This window comes from Drosophila novamexicana, unplaced genomic scaffold (genome assembly GCF_003285875.2).
Source record: "Drosophila novamexicana strain 15010-1031.04,08,12 unplaced genomic scaffold, DnovRS2.1 tig00000770-arrow-pilon, whole genome shotgun sequence".
In the NCBI taxonomy this organism is placed as follows: domain Eukaryota; kingdom Metazoa; phylum Arthropoda; class Insecta; order Diptera; family Drosophilidae; genus Drosophila; species Drosophila novamexicana.
In genome coordinates, this window is record NW_020824821.1 from 852506 (window position 1) to 880461 (window position 27956).

At 46.9% G+C, this 27956-nt stretch overlaps 7 protein-coding genes across 12 annotated transcripts; 4 read left to right on the forward strand and 3 right to left on the reverse strand.

Moving 5' to 3' along the window:
* Nucleotides 1–3285: 3285 nt before the first annotated feature.
* On the reverse strand, nt 3286–6530 carry LOC115763855 (protein unc-45 homolog B). 2 transcript variants are annotated; one of them, XM_030706629.1, is made up of 3 exons: nt 6448–6530; nt 5092–6379; nt 3286–5028 (listed from the first exon to the last, which is right to left on the reverse strand). In XM_030706629.1, the coding sequence occupies exons 2-3, from the start codon at nt 6365–6367 to the stop codon at nt 3461–3463; spliced, it is 2844 nt and encodes a 947-aa protein (XP_030562489.1). In that variant the 5' UTR covers nt 6368–6379; nt 6448–6530; the 3' UTR covers nt 3286–3460. The 2 variants fall into 2 exon arrangements, with proteins under 2 accessions (XP_030562489.1, XP_030562490.1); XM_030706630.1 differs by having other exon boundaries at nt 5092–6391; nt 6448–6513.
* A 267-nt stretch (nt 6531–6797) lies between these two features.
* Nucleotides 6798–7595, forward strand: LOC115763862 (dnaJ homolog subfamily C member 30, mitochondrial). Its single transcript, XM_030706637.1, has one exon. It carries the CDS (start codon nt 6820–6822, stop codon nt 7513–7515), a length of 696 nt encoding a protein of 231 aa, XP_030562497.1. The 5' UTR covers nt 6798–6819; the 3' UTR covers nt 7516–7595.
* On the reverse strand, nt 7563–8703 carry LOC115763861 (probable 18S rRNA (guanine-N(7))-methyltransferase). The gene is made up of 4 exons (XM_030706635.1): nt 8576–8703; nt 8482–8519; nt 7858–8423; nt 7563–7800 (listed from the first exon to the last, which is right to left on the reverse strand). The coding sequence occupies exons 1-4, from the start codon at nt 8612–8614 to the stop codon at nt 7613–7615; spliced, it is 831 nt and encodes a 276-aa protein (XP_030562495.1). The 5' UTR covers nt 8615–8703; the 3' UTR covers nt 7563–7612.
* A 140-nt stretch (nt 8704–8843) lies between these two features.
* On the forward strand, nt 8844–23210 carry LOC115763853 (HEAT repeat-containing protein 5B). 5 transcript variants are annotated; one of them, XM_030706627.1, is made up of 8 exons: nt 8844–8965; nt 14573–14983; nt 15043–16695; nt 16759–17032; nt 17161–17193; nt 17874–21675; nt 22303–22317; nt 22603–23210. In XM_030706627.1, the coding sequence occupies exons 2-8, from the start codon at nt 14610–14612 to the stop codon at nt 22929–22931; spliced, it is 6480 nt and encodes a 2159-aa protein (XP_030562487.1). In that variant the 5' UTR covers nt 8844–8965; nt 14573–14609; the 3' UTR covers nt 22932–23210. The 5 variants fall into 5 exon arrangements, with proteins under 5 accessions (XP_030562487.1, XP_030562482.1, XP_030562485.1 ...); XM_030706622.1 differs by lacking the exon at nt 8844–8965 and adding an exon at nt 12665–13004; XM_030706625.1 differs by lacking the exons at nt 8844–8965; nt 17161–17193 and adding an exon at nt 12666–13004.
* On the forward strand, nt 10238–11421 carry LOC115763860. The gene has a single exon (XM_030706634.1). The coding sequence runs from the start codon at nt 10415–10417 to the stop codon at nt 11405–11407; it is 993 nt and encodes a 330-aa protein (XP_030562494.1). The 5' UTR covers nt 10238–10414; the 3' UTR covers nt 11408–11421.
* LOC115763856 (snRNA-activating protein complex subunit 4) lies at nt 23210–25803 on the reverse strand. The gene is made up of 3 exons (XM_030706631.1): nt 25140–25803; nt 24510–25074; nt 23210–24453 (listed from the first exon to the last, which is right to left on the reverse strand). Exons 1-3 carry the CDS (start codon nt 25599–25601, stop codon nt 23231–23233), a joined length of 2250 nt encoding a protein of 749 aa, XP_030562491.1. The 5' UTR covers nt 25602–25803; the 3' UTR covers nt 23210–23230.
* A 240-nt stretch (nt 25804–26043) lies between these two features.
* LOC115763857 (ubiquitin-associated protein 1) lies at nt 26044–27813 on the forward strand. The gene is made up of 2 exons (XM_030706632.1): nt 26044–27521; nt 27672–27813. The coding sequence occupies exons 1-2, from the start codon at nt 26169–26171 to the stop codon at nt 27795–27797; spliced, it is 1479 nt and encodes a 492-aa protein (XP_030562492.1). The 5' UTR covers nt 26044–26168; the 3' UTR covers nt 27798–27813.
* The last annotated feature ends 143 nt before the right edge of the window (nt 27814–27956 follow it).

A 27956-nucleotide genomic window follows, 5' to 3' on the forward strand; every position in this document is an offset into this window, starting at 1 on the left:
TGCTTTTCCAGCGCTCACATGGGCTGAAAGTGCAAGTGGTCCGGTCCAATCGATCGCCGCCGGAACTCTCAATTGATATAAGATCGTTATGGAACTGGGCGCTGATATTACCAGCACATCTTCATGGGTTTCACTCTTCTTCATTTGCGTTCACCGTCCATGCTAATTATCGGGGAATGCGACCGGTTGACACCCAGTCGCCGACGAGAATGCATAGTAGCATGGGTGCACTGACACCTGACCGAGAGATGGACAGCACGCAAGAGATGTGGCCAAAGATCTAAATAGTATCTGTAAGCACAAGAAAAGAGATCTGTATAATTAATATAGTGTATGTTTGTCAGTTTAGTTACAATTGCATTTTTGAAAGATCTTTAAAAATAGGTTTCATACACGCATTTCCACCAACTTTCCACAGTTGCGGGTGGAATTTTCAATATCGCTTAAACACGAATCTATTAAGGCTTTATTTAAGCTTTCGAAAGTTTGAGTTTGAAATCGATCGAAAGAAACTATTTTTCATCATTGCGACGTGGATTTTGCGAAACGTGTGAATTATAGTTGAAATTTATTTTCACAAGGATCCGAAACTTCACCCGCATATTCTCTAACCCTCGATTTTCACCTTGGAGGCGTGATATTTGCGAGAGGCGTGGAATCTCCTAAGTGAATTTGAATAAAGATCATTGAAAATATGCTCATCTTTTTCTACTCAACGTCCGCGTCATTTCCACACACGCGGGCGGAAATTGAACTTTATTTAATATGGCTGAGTTAAGTCTAGAATCTGATGCTCTGCAATTTAGTGCTTTTCCGACCCAACCCATATCTATTGTATCTCACATAGCCTAGATATGACAGTCTGTCCATCAAAGTACGTACTCTTTGTGATTTACTTAAACGGGTTGCGGTTTCTTTGCTGCACTTTCATTTGCATTGTGCGGCACGCTTAGAGGAGCATATCAAGCGTTCATCAGTTGTCACATGGCGGGCCAGGGCTCAGAGCCAAACAAAAGGTCCAATTGGGTTAATGCGACACCTGTCTGCCAATCTCTTTTAATACCCTGCACCCATTGCATATGTTTATAATGGCTTTATTGATTTTGTGCAAATTTATGTAACAGGCGAAAGACCTTGTAGTGTATGAGTATATATGTATTATTGCTCTAGCTATGTCTGTACGTCTGTTCGGCTCAGAGACTATAATTCCAGGAGACTGAAATATAAAAATTAAATTAAGTTCTTGTCAAAATACCGATTGCTTTTCCCATTTCCCATGGACTCGAGCAGATTATACAAATTTATGGAGATATATTCTTGAGCTTTGGTATTTACACACTCATTGATGAAACTTTTATGCCCTGAAAATGTCATAAAGATCGAGCTACAAAAACCGCAGTTAAGGAAGGACTCTAGTTGCAGGGTATCGCCTAGTCATTCATTCAGCACTAGAGCCATCAACTTGCTTGACACGGACTCATCCCATTGACAGGCGCTGTGTGGCCAAGTGCCAAGTCATATTTGGACCTATATATATATATATATACAATGGCTAAGTGCCGTTAAGCTCAAGTTGAGTTAACAACTTAATGCCCAGATTGGGGATTTGGGATTGGGATTGGGAATGCAGCTAGAACTACAGCTATTTTCTTTTGAAAAGCAAAATGAATGAACGCTACATTAAGTTACTTAATAATATTTCATTGAAATTGAGCAATTTTGAAAAGAACCACAGACAAAAGTACTGAATGTGCCTGTTGGCTGGAGGATGCAGCTACTGGCGGCAGCCAGTGCAATTATTTCTGCATTAGAACTTCTTCCGAGTCTGGCTAATGTCAGTTTAAGTGTTGGAATGAATACAGTCAGTCAGTCAGATAGTCAGCTAGACTGTCAGCCAGACAGTCAGCTGCAATGTGGGAAAATATCTGAAGAGCTCTTAACTCAATTCAAACTGAACTCACATGGATCGCTATTGCTCCAAGACTTAAAGCCATTAACAATGCATGAAATGCGCCCCAAGTCCTTAAGTGCATTTAATATATGTACGTTGGCGGCGTGGTGGGGCTTTTGGGGATATTAAATCAAATTAAAACAGCCGCCTGCCCCAAAATGGCAGCCCACGCAGCGCCAGTTGCTCAATGGAGCCAAAAAAAACAAAACCAAAATGTGTGCAGCAAGTGCTCGGCAGCTTGTGGGGGGTTCCCCCCAGTATTTATAAAGTGCCTGACCAAAAATTGTGTCCAACCAAATTGTGATTAACATTTATGGCAAGTAAATTAAATATGAATTTCAAGTATGCACGAAACAAAACTACATTTTGATCATGTAGAAACAATAATAATATTAAGATATAACTATTACTGGCAGTGTATGCTATATTGTGTGTTTGGAATCACAAGAATCTATATTTTTCGATCCCAGCTTTTATAGTCTCTGAGATCGTTGGGACTGTCAACGTATAGAAATAAACTAAACCTTTTTTCTTAGTTTTAGCAATTCGTTTAAACTTGCCTGAGCTTGGAAAGCGTTCTAGATAAATATAAATTATTAGAAATTACTTTAAATATTTAATATTTCTATTTATCTTTATTTAATATTTTATACATTTTTGAATATATTATAAATTCGTAGAGAATTATATTATTATAATAATTTTATATTTATTTAAAATGTTTCTAAAATCAAATAATTGTTGTTTCTTACTCGAACCGGTTCAAATTTTTTTAAATTTTAATTAGAAAGTCGTTTAGACTTGTCCCAGCTTCAAAAGAGGTCCTACTTGAAAATATATATAAATTATAAGAAATTACTTTAAATATTTTATATTTCTATTTTATGATTAATTATTATTTTATATTTAAATAAAATGTTTTTATATTCTAATATTTGTAGTTCTAAACTCGAACCGATTCAGTACAGAGCCTGTTTGCAGTCCAAAAAAAAACCAGTAAGAGATTCTAATCGGGAGCTCTCAACTAGGGGATACCCTGAATTCTCTTATTCCAACACCAAATGCAGCTCGCGCTATGCGCTCGTTTATAGTAAGCAAACTCTACAGCTAACATCTCAAGTCTCTAGCTCTTAGAGGTTCTGATATCCTTGCGTTCATATATACGGACAGATAGGTCAGACGGACATGGCTAGATCGACTCGGATATTGATGCTGATCAAAAACTTTATAGGGTCGGAGATGCTTCCTTCTGCCTGTTACATACATTTACATTTTGCAATATACCCTTTTAACCCATTTTTAATGGGTTCAGGGCATAAAAAGCAGTTCTTTTAAACGAAACATTTTTTTGAATTTATTATAAATTCGTACAGAATTAAAAACACATTAAGCTTAAGTACACTTTAAGAAAGTGATTCGAAAATAAATTAAATGACACAGTGAAAGACTCGCTGTTGAATTGTTAGATGAAATAGTGGATGAAATTTAAAAGCTACTGTAGAAGGCAACTCAATCATCATCGACGATTTCGGTGATTTTGGCACTTTCGGCAAATACGTCTGGGATTTCGGCATCATCGGATCGCTCGATGATGCGTTGGCGTTCGGCAGCCGCCAGGCATTGGGTGGCCACCTCACGCGCCTTGGCACGCGCCTCGTCGGGCAGCTGGCTGAGACCGCTGAGCAGCTCCATGATGTCCGTTTCGAAGAGTTTGGCGGCAATCTCGGCACCCGCATTGATCATGTTGAGTATAATAACAACGCCGCGATGCTGCACGGACGGACTGGGATTGGCAATTAGCGTATGAAGAATATTTAGCCAGCTGGCAATGTTCAGTATCTTGGCACAGCACTTGGTGGAGACGGAGGTGAGCATGGCCAGAGCGCCGGCGCAGGCCATGGCCGTTTCCTCGTCCTCATCCTCGCAGAGCAGTGCCAGAAATTTGACACGGTCGTTCTCGCCCTCAAACATTTTCACCACATCATCGGACATGACCAGATTGCATATGCACTGGGCAGCGGCCCGTGTCAGATACAAATGATCCTCCATTAAATAGAACTCAATCTTGGAGACGCCCTGCTCCTTGATTATGCGCTGACGCACGCTCTCATTCATGCTGGCCAAATTGGTGAGCGCCATCAGTGCCTCAAAGTTCTCCAATGCCGTGAAATCCTGATACAGTAGATTCAACAGCGGCCGTATGACATCAAGCGAACGCTGTCCGCTAAATGCCACCTCCGGATTAATGGTGATGCCGATGCGTGCCAGCGCTTGGCTGGCATGCCGTTTGCCCTTCTCCGTGCCCTCCAGCGCCATGCGCAGAAGTGCCTTAACACCGCCATCCTGCACCACCTTGCCGCGCAGCTCCTGCAGACCGCAGACGGCGTTCAGCACACGGGCAATCAGCTCCTGTGAATTGTGGCTCTCGGTCTTGGCCAGAGCACAGAGCGCTGTGGTAATGCCCTCATTGGCCAGCACGGTTATGCGCTTGTTCACAAAATCCACATCGTCCAGCTCATGCTCCTCGGGTATGTGATGTTTGGCAAACTTGGCCAGCTCCACCATTTCGGGCACCAGCTCCTGCTTCTCGTAGGCATTGCACAGATTCACAAATGTGGTAACAACGCCGTACAGGCACGACTGATCCCCAGCGCGAGCCAAGTCCATGAGCGCGTGTATGGATGCATTGTCCTCGATCAGCTTCTCCTTGCACTCCGCATCGAGCGTGAGATAAGCCAAGCCATCGGCAGCCCAGCGTCGAATGTCCTTGTCCTTGCCCGGTTTTATGAGAAAGCGGCGACAAGCCTCGGCCAGCTTCAAAGCGGCGCCATCGCCAAATGGTCTTATGGCCGCATCCTGTCCGCCATAGCTGCCCAGCTTGCACAGACCGACCAAGGCGCGCACGCGAATGGCATCGTTCTTGGAGTGATACAGTCCCTTAAGTATATCCACGCCCTGTTCGCACAGAGCCTTCGCCTTGTCCTTTTTCGAGGAGGCTGCTATTAGGCATTCGCAGGCCACGCGCTGCTGCAGCAAATCATCCGTGGTAGCCATGGCCAGGATCATTTGCAGAATTCCTAAAAGAAAACAAAAACAGTTAATAAATAAAAATAAGGAGTAGTAAGAAGTAGGATACGCACCTTCCCTGGCCACAATTTGATTGCCCACATCGAGTGGACCATTGAGCAGCGCCGTAATGGCCACGGTCACGCGCACTTTGGACTCCATGTCGGGCGAGAGCAGTTTGTCCTTGACAAACTCATCAATTTGTTCCGTGAAGCGCAGCTTGGCCTCGTCATAGTACATGTTCTCGTAGATTCGGGCCAGACACACCGAGGCAATTGTGCTTGACGAGGCGGTAATATCCATGGCGCTCTCGTATTTGTAGTCCTGTAGCTCGGAACACACCTCCAGCAAGCGACACAGACCGCGTATCTCCACCAAACGCTCTGCCCATTCCAGGGCCGTATAGTGGACATTTCGTGTGAGCAGCTCAATGACTGCATCGCGCGCCTTGCCCGAAATGGTGCGATCCGTAATACTGTAAACCAGGCACGTGAGCAACGTATCAATCTCACGGTTATGCTTTTGACACAGCTCCTTGTTTGGCTTGGCGTCCGGCTTGTTCTTGAGACCGGACAGTGAATTGATGATGGTCTGCAAACAGAACTGTGCGGTACTGACGCAATCCTCGTGCTTCTGGTCGAGCACACGCATAAACCATGGTATGCCCAGTTCTGTTAGCACGCCCTTGGTGCGCTCCACGCTGTTCTCGCACAGCGAGGCCACCACGCGCACCATATTCAAGTAGATCTCCTCGTCCTTCTCCACTTTGGCCAGCGTGGCTATCTTCGTGACACACTGCTCCTTGTACAGCAAATCGGCGCCTGCGGGCTCTTTGGCCAGCACCACCAAATTATTAGCGCCCGACCGCCGCTTCTCGATGGGCGCAGCAAAATCAAAAGCCAACTCTATCATTTGCTTCACCTTAGTTGCGGTTTGTGCATTGCGCGCCGCGTTCTCCTGTACAATCAGATGCAGGCGCTGCAGCATGGGCTGCACAGATTTGTTGCCTGGATCGGCTTTAAACAGCGCCGTAGCATCCTTGTACGCCTCCTCGGGTTTGTTCAATGCCTCGTACGCCTGTGCGCGCCGGAACAACGCTTTGGGATCATTGGGTCCCAGACGCAGCGACTCGTTGCAATCGTCTACAGCCTCCGTATACTTCTCTAGCTTTAAATATGCAGCCGCACGATTCTTATAAAATACGGGCAGTTCCTTATGCTTGGCGCCCAGCTTGATCGCGGCGCTGTACTCCTGCACGGCATCCGTCCATTTGGCGGCTTTGAAAGCCTCATTTCCTTTATCTTTGTGACTGATGGCTTCGGCGGCAGCGGTGGTATCGTCAGTGGTCATTATACAATATTTCTTAATGAAAAACTATTATTTTAGCTATGCACAGTGCAGATGCTTTATAAGCAATGCGAGTGACTCACAATTTTCGGTTGTTTTTTGCTTCTTTTATACCGTTTGGCCTCAAATCAATTGCTGCAGAAACTTCTCGATCACACATACACACACATGTGAAAAATAAGCACGCTGTATTGAAAATTTCAAGCAACCTCTCCAACGTTCTATATATAAATAACGTCCAAAAGGAAAAACCAAAAAAAAAATAGCCGAGCGGCAGCAACAGTTTTCAAATTGCCATTCGCATGTTCGCTGCCAAAACAGCTGTAATCGTGATTTATCGTTAATCGATAAAGCCTATCGAGTGCAGGTGCAAGCAGCTGTGTATTTGTTTGGCTGACCAAAATAATGTGATATAACAAGTAATTACAATTTATTATCGTGCGTCCCTACAAGTCATGCTGTATCATGGCCAACTGCTGTGCCGCCTGCTAACGCGCTGCCTGCACACAACACACGCTCAATGGCAGCTCAACCATTACGATGCCCTGGGCATTGGCAAACGCTCCACACAGAACGAAATCAAGGCGGCTTACTATAAGCTCTCCATGATCTACCATCCGGATCGCAACAAGGGCAGCGAAAGCGCAGCCAAAAAGTTTCGCGAGATCAGCCAGGCCTATGAGGTACTTGGCAATTTTCGGCTGCGACGCCTCTACGACAAAGGCATTGTGCACACAGCCGGTGCCCAATACGCGCAGGATATACCCGATGTGGAAGTGAAAGTCGAAGATGACGCAGAGACCAAATTCTATAAGTCTCGCTTTAAGAAGTCCAAGGTGGCCGATGCTGAAGGACGCACGCCCATCTACGATTTCGATGAATGGAGTAGGGCACACTATGGCAAAAGCTTTGAACGACGCCAGGCGACGCAGGCCAAGCACGAGCGATTGCGTATGCAAAAGGAGCAGAGTAGAGTATCTATTGAAAATGATCTAGTTATGTTTGCCTTTATATTTGCGGGCATAGCCATGTACCTGATGTTTATGGCTGAGACATCATACGATACGCCCAAGCGCAGGGCGGAGGATCGTTACAAGCAAGACCAGGATCAGAAGGCAGTACCAGTTGCCACATCAACTGACGAGGTGTAGCCAAAAAGCAGAGTCTAGTTCACTTTAGTATAGGTTTAAGCTTAACTGTTTAAAATAAATACGCAAATTGTACATTAAACTGTATATTTAAAAATCCTCAGAATCGCCCGCTGCGCTTACGCGCCGTGTACTTGGTGTCTGGACGCGTCTCCAGGCCCTGGCGACGGCGACGCTCCTTTTTAGCCAGTATCCAATCGCGTGATTTCTTGGGCGCCTTGCCGCGTGCATCGCGGCAAGCATCGCGCTTCTTAATGTAGTTAATGCGGCGCTCCTCCTCCGGCGAGCCTGACAATAAAATTACAAATGAAACAAATGATTCATTCTGATGGAATATCGATTTACCTAAAGCTTTCGGCAGTTCCGCTGAGCCGCCCGTCATCAGCACCAAATAGTATTTCTTGGCCTTAGCCGAGTTTGGATAATCAACCACTAGGCCGCCATAGAAGCCCGCCTTCATGGCCTGCGCCGTCACCATTTCAATTTGATCCGAATTCTCGGGATAAAACTGAAAGACAGCGCGTGCCGTACGCGTCAGGCAGGAGAATAATGTGCTAAAGAATTTCAATAGGCGCTTGTGTGGATTGTGATAAGATTTGTCCGCATTGCAAAGCCACTGCAGCGCCGATATAGATATGGCGCCATCGAAGGTGCCTGGCCTAAAGGGCATGCCCTCGCCCATGTCACCCAATATAACATCGCCGGCTACCTCGCGCTCGACGGCAATATCCAGCATAGATTTAGATATATCAATGCCAATCCAGATGTGTTCACTATCCTCGAGCACGCTGCCCGAGAGTCCAGAGCCACAGCCTATGTCTAAAATAAGACGTGGCTCGTCGTCATCCGGCAGCGCCAGCAGCTCCAGAGCACGTTCTGCCATTTCCACCTGAATTTCAATAATGCGTGTGCTAATAAGGAAACAAATAAACAAATGACGTGCAGACAAACAAAGCGCCGAAAACTCACTTTGTGGAATACTTCTTGGCTTCATCGTCATTGTAGAACTGTAAAACAGAGTAGAAGTAATTTTAAATGTTGATTTTGTAAACGTTTGACTTACGATCTCTGGCGGTGCCGAGTGCTCTGGTCTGCGTGCCATTATTTTTGTTTTAGCTTGTTTTCTAATATATCTATCTGATCGTAATAGAAATAAATTAAAATCAAACTATCAAACAAAACCAAACACTGCAACACGTGCAATCAAATGTTATCGATATGCATATAGTTCAAAACAGCTGTTCGCTTTCGATATGTCGTGCCTACTATCGTTGTGCCTAGCAACGACTCATAGGCCCAGTTATCGATTTGACGCATACACAAACACATATCAACGCGTAGTGGTATCTTCATAAAATTCAGTGAAAAATCAACTTATTTGTTTCAAATAAAAGCAATAAACATGTGATAGTGGCCATTTAAGTGTACTAAAGTTCACGCAAACTGTTCAGCGGTAAGTTTGCAATACGATTCGCTAATTAATTAAGTGCAATGCAAACATTTGTGCATGCACGCAACGTGTGTATGCGTGTGTTGCGACTGCGGGTGTGGGTGCTGCGCTGTCATTTGAGACTGCGACAACACGACACGACAGCATTAATTATAGGTTTTTTATAAACACACGAGTGTTAAGAACCATATAACAGTAGTGTGCTAAAATACTCTGCTTAATTATATATAATTCGTTATCAGCTTGTTTAACCGTTATGTTCTGCCGGGTTATTGACTGATGTTGGCCTGTTTACCTTGTCCCAGTATAAGTTGTTGTTGTTGCTTGAGAAAGCGAAAACACAGCCTAGACAAGACAAAAACATCAACAGGAGAGTGCGACGGCCGCCTCAACAGGTTTGCGCTGTCTCGCTCTCACTCTCTCTCTCTCTCGCCCTCTTTTTGCCAGCCAACAGCTGCTTATGCTGCAGCTCCTGCTCTCGATTAAATTGATCGATAACGGATGCGCATTTGTCAATTGCTTCACAACCATGCAGTTCAGTTCAAACTGCACTTTGAAGTAGTGTGAATCTCGTGATTAACCAAAAAAAAATATATATATATATATATATATATATATATATATATATATGGATATTCAGGTTTATATGTTTGCGGCTTATGAATATTTAACAGCTGCCTTCGCCCATGCCAAAACTGGTTTATGGCGCACACTCAAAAATCTTTCACTCTTTCCAAGAACAAAGCGTGAGGACAACGACGATTACCAAAAAAAAAATACATATTTTTGACGCAACACAAATGCGGTCGCTGGCCTCTGTTTAACAAGTTTGCCACACAAAAAAAAAGTATTAAAATACATAGTAAACGACAGCAAGATACCCTGTAAATGTCTACTTCGAAGATATATCCAAAGAGTTGCAATATAATTTTTAAGATTTTCGTTCAAAAAATTCCCAAATTTTCCAGTTTCCAAATTTTCTACTGCCATATAATTTTTATGTGACGGCAGCAAATTCCTTAGCAACAAAGGATTAAGAAAACGCCCAAGAAAACTGTCCATTAGAATAGTTTCATTGTGTTGTTCAGTTCATCAGAAAAAGGCTGTTCTATTCAAACTGTAGCTTCTGGATTATTTCCCCACCTTTGGATATATATATTTTGATATGATCATAAATAGCGTCCTAAATATATCGAAAGCCTTTGTATTTTACGTTATTACGTCTACAAGAATCTTGCATCAAACTCGTTTTGGTCATTTATTTGGCAACAGGGTATTAGAAAAAAAAAACTTAAACTGAGCATCCAATTCGTGAAACCAGCTTTAGTTCTCTTGAAGATTCTTGCTGTCGTTTGCCAACTTTCAGTTACCAAACTGTCTCTCTGCCGCGCAAATCGCTTGAAAAACCCCTGACTAAAAAACTCAAATAAAGCATAAAAAACTTTCGTAAAAATGCGCCGTTATTTTTCGGGAAAATGTCTGCGGCTAGAGCTTGGGCTGCTGCTGCTGCTTGGTCTGCTGTCGCCCGGCCAGCCGGCGAATCTGCTGAACAGCTATCTGCCCGCTTCCATGCAGGCACTGGCCTATTACATCGATCTGCTGCAATACGAGCCGCTGTCCAGCACCACGGCTGAGCCGCCGTTCAGTGCTGAGGGTCAGCAGGATGCGAGCACCAGCCCGCTGCCGCCGACCAGCCCAAAGCCAGCTACTGCTGCTGCGGCTGCTAGACCCAGCAGCACAACGCGACGTCCCATGGGCAGCACCACCGGCTGGTGGCAGCCGCCCAGCTGGTGGGAGATGCCGCAACGGACCTCAACCACGGCAAAACCGACAGCAGCGCCAACGCCGCAACATGGACCAGCGCTGTATGCACCAGCTGGAGGCAGGCGGTCACCTGCGCCGCTGGAGGGTCAGGCGCTGTTCGATGAGATTCACGATGATGCGGACTTTGATAGGCTGCCGCTCTCGTTGATCCGTGATATACAGACGGAGACGCTGCACGATGACTTCACCAACGATGTGGAATCCTTGGATAACTTCTTGCGTCTATATGATGATAATTATGGGCGTGCCGCTTTTGATTTTGAGTCGGCCATGGATCGCTGGAGTAGCACATCGACGGCGGGCAAGAAACGTGTGCCGCCCACCAAGCCGTATGTGGACTTTCTGCTTGTCTACGATCTGCTCAAGCGTGATGCCAAAGCGGCGAATTTGAGCAAATACGAGGGCTACTCGGAGGAGTTGCTACAGCAGCTGTTCGAGCTGTCGAATGCCTCGTCCACGCGGCAGTTGCACACCCTGTTCCAGCGCATGCTGGACCGTGGCGATATACAGCGCAGCGATGTGGTGGCCCGTGTGCAGGGCATTCTTAAAGATCTGGGCAATCCGAATAGCCCCACGTCCAAGGCACTCGTTCACATACCCAGCATGCAGTTTTTGCCCTAGTTCTTAAGTGTTTTTGTACATTCATCGAGCACATAATAAATTCTTAATTCATAATATATTCATTTAAAATCGAGCATTTGACACATTGACACAGTTTGGACAGCCCGCCCACCAACTTCAATATGTTCTCGAGTGTATGTAAGTTATCGATAACGACTGACCAATTTGTTGCACGAACGTCGGCTGCCAACAGCTGTGACGACGTCATCAATAAATCTTTCCCACACTCACACACTCGCGCATGTACACAAGCCACTCTAAAAGAGAAGCACGTAGGCGCGCTCTTCGCTCTCTTGTTTTCTCTTATTTTTGTTAGCAGTCCGCGCGTCGCCCATGCCCTGAACTAGTCGCAATTAAAAGGTTACGCACGCTTATGGCGTCTTAAATTTCTGAACATGAATTGACAAATGTCAAACATAAAGCAGTCTGGATTTATATTATTTAACATAATACTAAATGTATGATAGTACTCAAGACTACTAAATATATATTCCATTAAAAAATTCGCCAAGAATTTATATAAAGTAAAATTCAATATTCAAAGCCCCCTGAATTTAAAGCGTTGCAACTTCCCTGTTAGTGTTTACTTGTACCAACAAATTTGTAACAATAAACAAGAGGTTCTAGTCGGGAGCTCCTGACTAAGGGATACTCTAGCTCTTATTATTTACCAAAATTGCCCAAAAAACAGGAATCGATATCGATTTTTATCGGTTGCTTAGAAACGGAGTAAGTTATCGATTATCGGAAACAAACTCGATCTGCCCAGGAGTTAGGAGCATCTAAATCTAATTTCAAGTCTCTAGCTCTTATAGGTTCTGAGATCCTTGCGTTCATACATACGGACAGACGGACGGACATGGCGAGATCGACTCTGCTATTGGTGCTGATTAAGAATATATATGTATATACTTTATGGTGTCGGAGATGCTTCCTTCGGCCTGTTACATACATTTGGATTATGCACAAATACAATATACCCTTATACCCATTTTTAATGGGTTCAGGGTATTAAAAACGGCATTTTATTCTATAAATATATTCGCCAAGATCTATAAAAATTTTAGAAAATGCATATTCAAAATAACGCATGTGACGTCACACACTTGTTCTCACCACATAACATTTCGCAAATATGTCTCTATCTCTCTCTCTCGCTGTGATGCCTAAGCGGCGTTGGCTATGCCGCTCTCTGCTGCCGCTGTTTGGCTCCAGTTGCTGTTTGTATTTGGAGCGCGAAGCAAGTACCGTTGCGTTGTTGTTTCCAATTAATTTGCATTAAGTATTCAAATAAATTTGCAATTATCTTACAGTCAATAAAAGACAACCAATTATCATTAACCACTTGCAATCTGTGTAGTAAAGAAAAAAAAGCAAGTTAAAATAAATGCATGCACAAGTTTTGTACTCAAATAGTTGTGGCATGAACAAAATTTATCGATCTGTGTGAAAGTTGCAAGCGGTGACGGCGCCGCTGCTGAAAATAATTGGCCAAAAGAAAGTTTTTTTAAATCAAAGTTGTAAATTGCACAATGGAAAACTTAAACTTTGCACGCACGCCGCAGTTTCTGCGCAAAGTCATCAACGAGGCGCGCAGGTAAATAAATTTGCCCGCAACCGACAACAATAAAAACAAAACCCACCACCAACAACAATAACACACACACAAGTCTGCAGTCTGTACGGGACATGCTGAAACGGGATAAATTTGGGGTGGGCTGTGTGTGTGGGGAGTTTGTAATTGTCTGTGCTGCAGTTCTAAGTTTTTTTTCTTCTCAGTATTTATTTTTTCCTGCTGCACCTTACAGGTTTTACTTGTTTCCTTTTACGCTCAACTGACGCCAGCCGCATGACCTCAAACCTTGTGGCGGCACTTACAGTTGCAAGGCGTCTTATGTAACTCGAGCCTGGCGTCGCCAATTGTTCTGCATGGCTTTGATTTCTGATTTTTTTGCGAACAAAAGCAGTCCTTAAACCGTTAGCCCCATTGTGTTGCAACTTCAAGCAGCAGCGGCAGCAGCCATATCTATAGCCATAACCATTGCCACACAACCGGCGAGCACATAATTTTGTGCAGAACAAGACAAAGGGGTTGCCGTTTCATGTCTTTGTTTAGGGCCGACACCCTCTTTAGAATTTGGCTCCTCTTGACTTTTCACATTTACACTGCATATGTGTGAGTTTGAGTAGGATGTGCGCTATGTATGTCAACGGTTGCTTTTATCGCCCAAGGCGATAGCGCACACTTATCCATTCATTGTTGTGTACATACATATGTATATACATATATTGCTATAGTTGTGATTGTATGCGTTTCTCTACAGCTTCCCTTTATGTGTTCGTATAATATAATATTTAACAAGAGTCATCGCATTTATTTAGCTTAAGTGATGCATAACATATTCAATTGTCGACTAGTCCGCCAGTGTGACCTTCTTCTTAGATTTTTTTATATGACAGTTGGCAAGCCCAAGGTCAATGGCAATCGAAGGCTGCAATTTATGGATAAGCAGCCAATGAAAATTGATCGCACAGATTTCAAAATTTTTGAGTGAGTGGGAAGTTTATATGAGCAATATTGTGATTGCAACTTCTAAATGTCATTGACTGCGAATGAGTTTAGTATTGTATTTTGAGTTTATCACAAATATGTTGGACGATAATGTACAAAATCACAAACACATAACTACATAGAATAATGTAAAATATTATTATAGATCTTCAAAAAATGTTAAAAACCGCTGCGTTCAATTTTGGTCTTCTATTTTATTCTCAATGTAGTGGATGAAACGCGATTATAATTAACACACACAAGATATAAGAAAATCAAAATAAAACGTAGCTAAATTTCACAAGGAATATTTCGTGATCTCATGTTATCGTGAACTTAGCATACATAAGCTGGCTACTGACAAAATATTAGATTTCTAGCTCTATCGATGTGAATCGATGAGAAACTATCGATATCGATATAAGTCACAATATATTTGTCAGTCACTGTTACGCCAATGTTGCTTAACTCTTGTTGAATTTGAGAAGCACGCATTTGAAATGAGATCAACGGCTGCTAATCATCATCATTTCCACACCATGTGTGCACACTCACAATTTTATATGCGTCTATGTGTATTTTAATTAATTAAAAACATTCCATTCGCATTGCAGATCATTTATACACAGTGACGACACCGCAGCAGCCGGCATGCCATCAGAAGACTCGACATCGGCACGCGACGAAATGGAGCTCGCCCACAATTTGACGCTCAACGAGGAGGCAGTGAAGCAGTTGCCGGAACATAAGCGCGCAGTTTTTGAGCTGGAATGGTTACGTTATCTGGAGAAGTCGCTGCCACACATGCCCAAGCATGAGATCAAGACGGGACAGAAGAAGCTTGTCCAACAGCTCTTGGAGCGCATACAGGGCGCACCGGGTCCGCCCATGCGCAAGTTGATAGCCAGCGCACTCGCGACACTCTTCTCTGTGGGCGATACCTTTATGCTTTTTGATACGGTCAACGCTTGTAACGATATACTGAAGAACAAGGATGATTCCCCCAGCTATTTGCCCACAAAGCTGTAAGTAGCTGTGATAAATATTCAATCCCAAGCCGGTCATCCAATTGTTTCAATTGCAGTGCCGCGATTTGCGTGCTGGGGTCCATGTACGAGAAGCTCGGACGCATGATGGGTCGCACCTACGAGGACACCGTGCAAATCCTTATACGTACGTTGCGCAACGCCGAATCGCAGGCACGGATCGAAATCATGCACACGCTGGAGAAGGTCAGCGCTGGTATGGGCACCGCCATTGCCAATGTGCACAAGGATATCTACAAGGCGGCCAAGCATTGCCTGTTGGATCGCGTAATGGCGGTGCGCGTGGCCGCCGCCCGTTGCATACTCAAGATGATCTACAGTGCATCGTTTCTGTACCAGACGGAACTGGAGAACCTGGGCACATTGTGCTTTCGCGCCTTTGACGGCAGCAACTACGAGGTGCGCTGCGCCGTTGCCCAGCTGCTGGGCACACTGCTCGCCTACACACAGCAGCTGGCCGAGCTGGCGGCGAGTAACAAGAAGTCCGCTCAAGCCCAGGCTGCGGCCGCCGCACTGCAAGCAGCTAAAGGTGGCGCCTTGCGTCTGGTCTCCCTTGACGAGGCACTGGGCATACTTATGTCTGGCTTTTTACGTGGTGGCGCCTCCTTTCTGAAGGGCACCGGCGAGATAATCAAGGGCAGCTCCGGCGTCAATCGTGAGGTGCGCGTTGGCGTAACCCACGCCTATGTGGTATTCGTGCAGTTCATGGGCAGCGTTTGGCTGGAGCGACAGCTGGGCACATTCCTTGCCCATGTGCTGGATTTGGTGGCTAATCCGAAGGTGGCTTGTTCGCATGTGGATGCCGTCTATTCGCGCAAGTGCATCAACTTTATACTGCGCTCCACCATTGGCAAGATGCTGGGTGAGAAGGCGCAAAGCGCCGCCTGCAAGGAGCTCATCCATTTGGTGGCCAAACAAATGAACTCAATTGACTTTAATCCGGAGAATGCCAAGGACTCGAACCAGGAGACACTGTTCAGTCAGCACCTGCTGGTATGCGCCCTGCAGGAGCTTAGCTCTCTGTTTATTGGACTGGGCACAACGGCCCAGAATTTGCTAACAGATCAATCCCTAAACGCCATCGATGCCACTTGCGCGGTGCTTGTGCATCCGTGTGCCGCGGCGCGTCTGGCCGCCTCCTGGTGTCTGCGCAGCTTCTGCATTGCGGTGCCCAGCCAAATAACGCCGCTCATCGATCGCTTTATCGATGCCATTGAGCAGATGCGCTCCTCACCGGAGGCCGTTGCGGGCTATAGCTGCGCATTGGCGGCCATTTTGGGTAGCGCTCGCCACTCGCCCCTGGGCATACCGCACACCAAGGGCAAGGTGGTGTTCAATTGTGCCGAGGAGCTGTTACGCTCCGCTTCCCAGAATAGCCGCATGTCGCTGCATCGCACCCAGGCCGGCTGGCTGTTAATTGGCGCCATCATGACGCTTGGATCGCCGGTGGTCAAGGGTCTGTTGCCACGCATGCTTCTGCTTTGGCGCAACTCCTTTCCGCGCTCCAACAAGGAGCTCGAATCGGAGAAGGCGCGCGGCGATGCTTTCACCTGGCAGGTGACTCTTGAGGGACGCGCCGGTGCCCTCTCGGTTATGCATAGTTTTCTGCTCAATTGCCCGGATCTGGTCAGCGAGGACATTACGCGGCGTCTGCTCACGCCCATCGAAAGCGCACTCGCCATGTTGGTCAAGTGAGTCAACTGTTATTCTTACTCAATCTCAATGTTATGTGTTTTTTTATTTTTCACTGCCAGCTTGGCCACTGTACTCAAGAGTTATGGCACCCAACTGAAGGCACCTGCCGCCATGGTGCGTTTGCGTCTCTTTGAGACGCTGACCCTGCTGCCGCCCACTGCTCTGGAGGCTTCCTATACGCATCTGTTGCGCATGCTCGTCTCGGAATTTACCTTGTCGGATAATGCGGCCAATACGACGAATTCTCTACTGCGTACGCTTTGCCATGGTGATGATTCCATTATTTTGGGCACTTGGCTTCAGGAGACCAACCATCGCACCATCGAGGATCAGGTATGCTGCGAACCCAATACTTTAATAAGCTAGGGTTAGGCTAGGGTAATTTCCAATAGCTTTCTAAATGTGTAACCGAATCTATCTTCTACCTCCCCCACTCTGTATATGCAAAATCGTTTAACCAGATGGAGCCCAATCGCAAAGTCGATGGCGAGCATGTAAGTGTTGGCCCTGTGCCCCTGAACAGATGACGATTTAGGTTTGCATGCTGAATAACTCGTTACTTTACCCTCTCGCTGCTAAACAAGCGAGTAGATCTACAATTCGTTGTTCTGCTATTATTTTTCGTTACCATTTCCTACAAATATTAACATGTTGTTTGCTATTGATTTCATTGGCTTACTGGCTACATTATACCTTACTTGTTCGATTTAAATCAGATAAATAGATGATCGTTGATAATTTCAATCATTAGCGAGTAGCTGTTTTCATGTGGAACCTCTATACTTTTTACTCGTTACTTTTTAACCTACTCGTTGTGGTTTAAATTTTACTCGTTACTTTTGATCTTAGATTTAAAGCAGATATATGAAAGACGGCTGTTTATTTCTGTTTTTTTATTGTATTAGCAAGTAGTTTTTTTTACATTGTTAACAGACTACCAGCGAGCATGTGTTTTACTCATTACTATTCAGCGATTTATCTGCTAGTTGTTTGTTATTCGTTACTCTTATTTAACTTTTTACTCGTTGTCTGCTTTTACTTATTACAAAGGCAGCCCTAATTCGACTCTTGACTTCTTATTCGTTACTTTAATTATTTAATTTGTACTCGTTAGTTTCTTATATTTCATTATAGCTTTTAAAATTTACTAACTTGTATTCCACTCTCCGTTCAGCTTCAGCCGAATAGCGCTGCGGGCTCCGGCGCCCTGGAGCACGATCCCTGCTGCCTGTATCGGCCCAACTGGTCGGCCCAGTACGGCAGCAATGCCAGCTCAAACGCGAGCACTTCAAGCAACAACAACAACATACAGCTGATTAACAAGGCGCAACAATGCCCGGGACCTTTGCCCCTGGGTGTGGCCGTGATTGACATGTCCGTGACGTTGTACGGCACCATTTTCCCCAAGGTGGCCAACAAGCATCGGTTGCAAATGCTCGACCATTTCGCCGAGTGCATAAAGCAGGCGAAGAGCAATCGCCAGGAGGCAATCCAAATGAATATATTTACCGCGCTGCTCTACGCGCTGAAGCATCTGACGGATAGCAAGACGACCATTGGCCAGGAGGATGTCAAGAAGAGCGCTACCAGCCTGATAGTCGCTTCGCTGACCAGCACCAATTCAACGATACGCTGCGCCGCCGGCGAAGCACTCGGCCGTTTGGCCCAGGTCGTTGCCGATTCCCACTTTACGGCCGAGCTGGCACAGAACAGTTTCGACAAGCTGAAGTCGGCCCGGGATGTGGTAACACGCACCGGACACTCGCATGCCCTGGGCTGTTTGCATCGCTATGTGGGCGGCATGAGCAGCTCACAGCATCTTAACACTAGTGTCTCGATATTGCTTGCTCTTGGCCAGGACAGCGCCTCGCCGGTGGTGCAGGTCTGGTCGCTCTATGCGCTGGCCCAGATTGCTGATTCCGGCGGTCCCATGTTCCGCGGCTACGTGGAGGCCACGTTGACGCTCTCGCTGAAGCTACTGCTGAGCGTGCCGCATGCCCATGTGGATGTGCATCAGTGTGTGGGCCGTGTGGTCAACGCACTGATCACCACCGTCGGACCGGAACTGCAAGGCAACAACATAGCCGTTATTGCCATGCGCAGCTCTTTTCTATGCGCTGCGGCACTGCTGCAAGCGCACGCCGATCCTCTGGTGCAAGCCGAGGCCATTGGCTGCCTACAGCAGCTGCATCTGTTTGCCTGCAAATCTCTGCAGCTGGATACACTCGTCCCGACCCTTGTCAAAATGCTGGCCAGTAATTATTTTATTTTACGCAAAGCGGCCGTCGCCTGTCTGCGTCAGCTGGCGCATCGCGAGGCGCGTGAGGTATGCGAATTGGCGCTGGCCATAACGCCGGAGCAGTGTCCGGATTTGGTTATAACGGAGTATGGGCTGCCCGGACTGCTCTATTCCATGCTGGACACGGAAACAGACGCGGAGATGCTTAAGAACATACACGATACGCTGACTTCTATGCTGCAAATGCTGGCAGCCGATAATCTGAGCAACTGGCTCAGTCTCTGCAAGAAGGTGCTGACCGTCGCCGTGGAGACTGGCTCCCCCAGCGAGGAGCAAACTGGAGCACTGGCTGGCGGCTCTGGGGATGCCGGCTGCAAATCCGGCACAGGCGAGTCCACGCAAACCGACGACGATGACGATGAGGAAGAGGAGTATGCCGACGATGTAACCGAATATCGTGCCGAGGAGAACACCTCCACGCATCCGGCCGTCCAGCCGCGTTGGCCCACCCGTGTCTTTGCTGCCCAATGTGTGCGCCGCATCATCGCCAGCTGCGAGGCGGCCAATGCGTTACATTTCGATCTGTTGCAGGCTAAGGAGCAGCAGCTCATCAAGTCGCGCAGCGGCGATTATCTCATTCTGCATCTGGCGGAGCTAATACGCATGTCCTTTATGGCCGCCACTTCGGACTCGGATCAGCTGCGGCTGGAGGGTTTGCGCACGCTGCAAGAGATCATAGATCGATTTGCCAATGTGCCGGAGCCCGAGTTTCCGGGTCATTTGCTGCTCGAACAGTATCAGGCACAGGTGGGCGCTGCCCTACGACCGGCTTTTGCGCCCGACACGCCCTCCCATGTGACTGCCGCCGCCTGTGAGGTGTGCTCCGCCTGGATTGGCTCCGGTGTGGCGCGCGACATTAGCGACTTACGGCGAGTCCATCAGCTGCTGGTCAGCTCGCTGAACAAGCTCTATACGAAGACGAACTGCAGCACTCAGCTGTATAACGAGTCGATGGCAACGCTGGAAAAGCTCAGCATACTCAAGGCCTGGGCGGAGGTCTACATTGTGGCCATGCTGGGCAACGGCAAGGCGCCCGCTTCGCTGCTGACCATTTCGCCAGCGGGCGCGGCCACAGAACTGGTCACCGGCCTTGAATTGGATACGGATAATCGAGGCGAGAGCCTGTTGGGTCTGGTGCAGCCGGAGCTGCATAATCTATCCAATCACTGGCTGGCCGCCATGAAGGATCATGCGCTGCTGCTGCTGCCTGTCGAGTTTCAATCGCAATTGCCCCGCGATGGCGGCTCCTTCTACACCACAGACACCATCAACTCGTCCAAGCCGCACTACATGACCAGCTGGCCGCCCATACTATATGCAGCTGCGCTCTGGCTGCGCGACGAAGGCTTCGCCAAGCATGTGGACACTCAAAGCCAAGTGGAACCGTGCACCACGCAGCCCGAGTCCGCGCACGAGTCGAATAATAATAATAATCACATCACCCATGGCTCGCTTTCGGCAGATCGCTTCCACATGATCTTCGGCATTTGCATGGAGGCGCTGTGCAGCATGCGCAGCTCGGATAAGCCCCGGAACATTGTTAGCTGCCTGCGGGCGCTGCATAGCATCTTTGATTCGGATTGGGCGCGCCGGCAGCTGATCAAGGATCGTGCCTTGACCATTGAGCTATGTCACGTTCTGCATCGCCAGATACTCACACGCGATGAGCTGCTCGTCCAGCTGCTCTGCGTGGAGATACTCAAGCAAACCATACAGGCGGCACGCGAAGATTTAGAAAGAAGACGCGACACCCAACACCAACAACAGTCCGCAGACAATGCCAATGAAAATCAGAATGAAGGCGAAAAACTGGAACTGGACCTGGGCGAGGGTAGCGTCATGCAGCCGGGCAGCTCGCATGTGTATGCCGTGCTGGAGGTCTGTCTGTGTCTCTTCGTGCGTCAAATACCTAGCCTGAATCCCAGCAAGCAGAGCAGCCTACAGCTGGACTATGCGTATGCCCGGAATGCCGCCTCCTTCTTCTCAGTGCTTGGCGATGACAATGGCCGCCTGGTCGCCAGCGGGCTGCAGTGCGTCGAACAGCTGCTGGAGCTGTGCACGCCCAGTGGCGCCCTGACCATACTGCCCACCATACTCTACATGACGACGAGCATTATGCGGGAGATAGCCAACAAGTCGGCCATCGACAGCAGCATACTGGCCAACACCTGTGCCGTGCAGGCGGCACTTAAGTGTCTGCGCTCTGTCTGTGTGCATCGCTGGGCACACCAGGCTGCCACCCAGGAGGATTGGCAGCAGTTGCTCCAAAGCGCTCTGGCCACCATTATTGACATGACCAAGACCGCTGGCGATAATGAGGAGCGCAAGGTGGACGAGGTCACCATGTTGCTGGCGATTGCTGTATTCATACTGCATACGCCCGCCTCCGTGGTAGCGACGCCCTCGCTGCAATATCCGTGCATCAATCACTTCCGGCAGTGCCTGCAATCGGAGCACTTATCTGTGAAACTGAAATGCATCGAGACGACGCGTTCCATTTTCACACAGGCGGACCTAAAGACGGCCACTCCCTACATCCATGCGCTGGCGCCGCGCATCATTGAATCCCTTTATGCCGACTCAAGCAAGACGCCGGCCAGCGAACTGGAGCTACAGGTGACCCTCGAGAGCATTGTGACCGTGGAACAGCTTATTGAGCTAGCAGAGCCGCAACATCGTAAGTGGCAATTATATACAGTTATTCGAAATGTCAGGTCTGTTCCGAATTGGTCTACAAACGGTTTTAGGTTAGGTTGACGGTTCCACTCCAGAAAGTAGGAAGAAAAATCGTTTTAGTAGCCCATTCAAAGCATTTTTGAAAACTATTTACATTTAAGAATGTCGGAGATAAGCTAACAAATTAGGAAAGTTAAGAAGAATGTTTCTTTCCAGATGTTCATAAATAGGTTAAAAATATTCAGCCCAACTAGCTGAAATTCAAAACTGGTTCCTCCGAGTTTCAAAAAACTACAAAATAATTTAAAAAAATATTTATTTAAGCAGGTCATCATCATAAGGTTTCATTTTAAATGTATAGTAATTATATATACATATATTATATGAAATTAACATTGTTCAATATTCGGGACAGACCTGTAAAAAGCGCAACTAGTGCGTTCCTCTATTCAGCTACACACACAGTCCGTTCCCAAATATTGTATAGAGCTACCAAACATGGCGTCGTCAAATAGTACCATTTTTTTATTATTATATTCTGCTCTTTTTCTCTACGTCTCTTCTCTTTCAATTGCTTAACTCATTCATTACACACACATAATTAAAAAAATATATTGTATATCGTTAGGAAACTTGCTACAAGGTAAATAGATGCGCCCATTCACCTGTTTCTTGTTTGCACTCTCGTTGCTTGAGCACCTAAATATGCATTTGTTAAATATATTAAAGCGTTGTAGTTCATAGCTGTAGCTGCCAATTTGCATAATTGCGCTTTAAATGTCGTTGCACACTGCATGCAATTACTGTTGCTGTTATCGATATCGATAACAAACACGCAACAGCGTTTACACACCCTAATACAACGTTAATTGTCTTGTCTGCAAATTTTGAACCTACTTATGTCTGTATTTCTTTGCACATTTCACAGATATACAAATGCTAACGCTACTGGTGCCGGTGCTCATTGGGTACCTGGCCGAGCCAAGCAAGTTGCGCACATTGCCCAAATACCAGCGCCAGCTGCATGAGCAATCCCTTAACTGGCTGCTCAAAATCGGACCCAAATACCCGCAAGAGTTCAAGGCGTTGATGTGCCAAAAGCCGGAGCTGCGCCAGAAACTGGAGGCAGCCATTCGTAACCAGCAGCAGTCAATTAATCTCGCCCAGAAGGCCAGCGAGGCGCAGCGCAGCGGTTTGCTGGCCAAGCCGCAGAAGCCGACGATCAAGCTGAAAACGGACTTTAGCAACTTCCAATAAATAAATAAACACCATCACACACACATGTGTATATATATATTACGTATATATATATATATATATAATGCTGCTAATAGCGTGATTTATTAGAAATTGCTTTTATTGCTATAAACGTAAGAAGTACCTAAAGACCCTAATCTAAAATACGTACGTATATAAATTATAAGGGATACTCCCATACACGATTATCGGTTTTGTTGGGAATGCAACATATTGTTAGTTATTATTATGATATATATACACAAGAACGATATAAGTTATAAAAGCTATTTAAAAAGATGTTAATATTTTTGTCTTATCTAATCGAAATTCAGCTCTTGTTTAACGTTCAGCTCATCTTTAAACACAGTTTTCAAACGCTGCCTCGACAGCTTTATGCCATCCAATTCCTCAATCTGTCTGCGCGCCAATTCCTGAATGCTCACGCCGCTCAAATCTTTGTCTGGCTGCGGCGCCGGCGGCGGTGGCGGCACTGAGCTCTTTGAGCAGCTATAATTTATAATTGGACGCGGCATTGACGTTAATGCCGCTGGCAGCTGCTCAAACGATGGCGGCTCCAGGCGACTGAGAAGCGTTGTGTAATAAAAGAGAGTGCGTAAACGTTGCCGAAACAGCTGCACCGCCGGCTGAGATTCGTCATAGCTGATGGCTGGCTTCAGGTCGGTCGCAATCTTGGCATGATTGCGACAATGCACGGATAGGATGCATATGGCACGAAAGCCCATCATTGTGGACCAGTTAGGTGGCAGCAGCATCAATGGTTGCCCAGCCGATTGACTTGCCTCCAATGCCGGCAATTGACGAAACATTTTGCTATAGCATCGATTCATCTGCTTGGTCAGTGCAATGCTCTGGACGAACAGGACAGCATCCGCTGGTGGCTTAAAGCGCAGCGCATTGGCCACCACAAACAGATTACGTTCGTTGCGTGGCAACGGCATTGGCGCCTGCGGCGCATCCAGTTGCAGATTATAGGAATACTTAAAGTACTCGTAGACGTGTAAATCCATGCCGTGCAATGGCACCAAACAATTGCCATTGACGTTCGAGTCCAGTTTGGGTTTCTTTGGCTTTGGCTTCTGGGTGGGATTGATGAGGAGTGAATCTGGATCCGCTTGCCATTCCTGCAAACGTTGTGCCCAATTCTCGGCGGTTACTTGAGTCTTTTTGTGGGTTTTTCGACGTGGTATGTCAGCCACCGTCGCCTGCGGATTCTGCTCGAGAAACCGCTTGATGACCAGAAAGCGTGTGCGGCAGCTGGTGCGCGTATGATTGCCCAAATGGCTGGCGCACTTAACCCACTGTGAGGTGCCGTGCTCGGTAACGAAGCTCATCAATTTGGTGTCATCCTCCATGGACCAAGGATCCGTTTTATTGCGCTGTGCCAACACGTTGTTATAGCGTGTGCGCAGTTGGGCCAGCGAACGATTGGGAAACAGTGTCCGCGGAAAGCAATTAAATTTGCCATTGTATTCCTCAACGGCTGCGAATAGCATCAGATCCTCACTGGGCGTAAAGGGCGCTGGAAAGGATGTAAATATGAATTGGATGAACTTGCAATTGTGTTTGTGAGCGTACCGTGACTGATGCTGGGATGCAGCACATACATATAGCGTCCAATTAATGTGGATCGTGATCTACCCGGAAAATGTTCAACCACCTGGGACCAGTCGGTCAATCCGTTCACCGTATTCTGTGCGACAACGGCGCGCAAACGTGCATTATCCTCATGCCCCCATCGGAGAGCATTCGTTGGTTCCATATGAAAGCGCAGAGTTGTCTGCATGCGCACAAAGCACTGATAGTCGGAACGTTGATGCACTGCAGCCGCGATGGCTTGCCAGTTTTGCAGTTTATGGGCTTTGGCCGCCGAAAGCAGAGCATTGTCCTCCTCGGTCGTCCATTCGTCGCGTTTAAGCTGTGGCTGCAAGTAAACCAACCACATGGCCTCACAGCTGTATGACGAGTGACGATGCTCTAGATCCAGTGTACTAATCTGATTCCAATCAATGCTGAAGCTGCTATCGGCGGCATCTAACAAACTGGCTACCGTTTGTACGTGTAGATCGATGCCCCTGCGTTTGCGCTCGTGGCTGGACGCGGCTTTTGCTGCCTTGGTCTGGTAATTAGCATGGTCCACCAGCTGTTAGTTGGGGAAATGGGAAATACTTAAACTTTCTGCCAACTCCAAGAAGCGCATTTACTTACCTGCTGCTTAATACCCATGACCACGTTTTTCTTGTCCAGCACCGTCCAGACGTGCTTGGAGCGCATATCGAAATCGGTGGGAAACATTTCGCTGCCGCAACGGCTCTCATAGTCCTCATTGTTGGGACAACTCCGTCCGTCCACATCCCGAAAATATAGATTGCCCTTGAACCGAAACGTTCCGCCGCGCAGAACTGCGCCGCTCTGGCCAACGCTTTCGCCGCCGTTCGCTGAGCGCGGTTTCTGACGGCGTATTAGTATCTGCTCGTTGCGTTTGTAGCGAGCACGTACTAGCTCCAAAAGTTCCAGCATACGTCGGCGCACCTGCTCCAGCTGCCGCTGCAGCTCCTGGTTCAGTCTCAAGGCATTTGTATCGCATGGCTCGGCGCCGGCTGCCAGCAGCGTTTTGATTTCCTGCAGCAGTTGTTGGTGGCTCAGCTTTAAGTTATCGGCATCGCACATTTTGCTGCTGATCAAGCAAAATTATTCATTGACCTCGCATATGCAAAATGCCTTCAAGAATTTTGCAAATGCCTTTTCCACAAAAATAACAAAACGAAACGCGTTTGTCGAAATTTAGGCACTATCCAAGCGATTTATTTACTTATCGCCTTTGGTATCGAAGTAGTTGACTTTTGCAATGTGATTTATCGACAGTTACCGTCATTCTTTAGGCTACGATTGTTTTCCCCCGTTTTAGCAGTATCTTGCAGTTTTATCAAAAGCTAAACTAATTTCATAGTCAATAAATCTCAAGTTTATTATTCAAAATCTCCTTATATTACGGTTCTCCTAACGGAAATAGTCGATAGGCTTGATCAGTGTGCACACATATTTTAAACGGACAATATGTCCCAACAAAGAAGCTTTTATCGATTGCTGCTTGCTGAATATCGTTTTGCAAAAACAAAAGAGAAGTGAGAACAGCAAAATCAACTAAAACACGGATAGTCACAAATAAAAAGTGCGTAGGTTATAATTAATAAAATTCACCGTGTATGCGCATATGTCTAGTGCTGGCCAAATAATATGGATGATGTCCCCGTCAAAATAGTCGAACGATATAAACCACCACCGTTAGTTTACCAATTGCCCCCGACTATTGCGAACCGTTTGGCCCAATATAGACGCAACTACTATGCGGAAGAGCAGGCATATCACTATGACTACCAACTGGAGCGCAGTGTGCTCAGCAAATGCCAGCACTGGCGTCGCATGCGTCATCAGCAGCATCAGGCGCGTCAGATGCGCCAGGAGCAGCGCAAACAGGAACGCCAGCGTGCGGTGGAGGCAAAGCAAAAGGAGATGCTCGGAGCTGTTGAATATCCTAGTGCAGCAGAGTTGTCCTCCGACAGCGACGATGATGAGCAGTTAGCTGTGGAATCGCCAACAACAACAAAGGCAGCAGCAGCAGCAGTAACAGAAACACCATCAATTAACGCCGCTGCGTCACGTGAACAACTCGAACCAAAGTCAATAAACTCGTGCAATTTCCATAATATACTGCAACCCACGATTCTAAGTGGCGCTGCAGCAGCGCCACCAGTGGTTACACACCATAAACGGAACAGTTCACTAAACTATGCAGATTTCGAGTATAATATGAACTCTACACCATTCGATAACATTGAGATGAAAACTATTAACGACTTGGACATACTGGCACAGGTGCTGCACCAGACGCAGTTGACGCAAGCGGCCCAGGCAACAAGTGAGCCGGAGCCGTCGCCGGAGCCAGAGAGGGAGACAGAGAACAAAGAGGAGCAGTCGCAGCAGCCGGCACTGGAGCTGGCTGTTACTACGCTGGCGGAAACCAAAGCGACGCTTAACAGCGTCAACTTTCTAGTACACTGTGATGATGCCCAAGACATTCCAGCCACGTACCCAACACCCCTATATAACACTCCAACTCAGCAGCAGCAGCACGTTTATCCGCACATGGTCTACAATCAGCACTATTATCCTCAGCTTTCCAGCCAGCAGCAGCAGCAGCTTTACCCAAATCATAATTACTTGCAGCATAGCTATGCCCATGGCTATGGCTCGCCCACCCAATTGCCTCCGCTGCCGCCAACTAGTTTTCTGTCAGCGAACACGCAGGACGCTGACGCCAAGTCCCGGAGCGTGCCCGACATACTGCGCGAACTGAAAACGGAGCTGCAACAGGCGGAAAAGCGTCGCACCCGCCTGCACAGCCACAATGAGAACGAATCGCAGACGTTAGCATTGACCCTGCCACAGCAGCATCAGCCGAGCAATGCCAACATATTCCAGGAGCTGGCTGTGCCAGCACAGAAACTGGCGCAGCGCATTAGCAGCATGGGCTTTCCGCTGGAGCGTGTGGCCAAGGTGGTTAGACTGTGTGGCGTCGATGACAAGAAGGTGCGTGAGTACGCTTTGACAATATATATATATTTAGCTATTTGTCTTGACTGATTTATTGATTGACTGTTCCAAAGAAAGTTTTGCCCAGTCCGGGCAAAGTGAACTAATACTTCATTGTATTGCGAAATGCAATTTTCTCTCCATTAGATAATCGAGCATCTCATTCCACTGGGCGAGCTAATGGATCTCGGATTTGAAGAAACGAAAATCTCGGCGGCGCTTTTGAAATTTAATAACAATAAGGACAAAGCGCTGGACTATTTAATTAAGTAGTGCAATTCAATAATGATATGTCGGCCGCCCCGGCGCTCCAAGCTGCTAGAGAGGCGCATATCCAATACAAGCGCCCCACGTTACATGCAACGATATTTCTGTTTATTTCTATAAGTACTTGGAGCTTATTGTGTTTGCATATGCTGAGGTACGCAACTA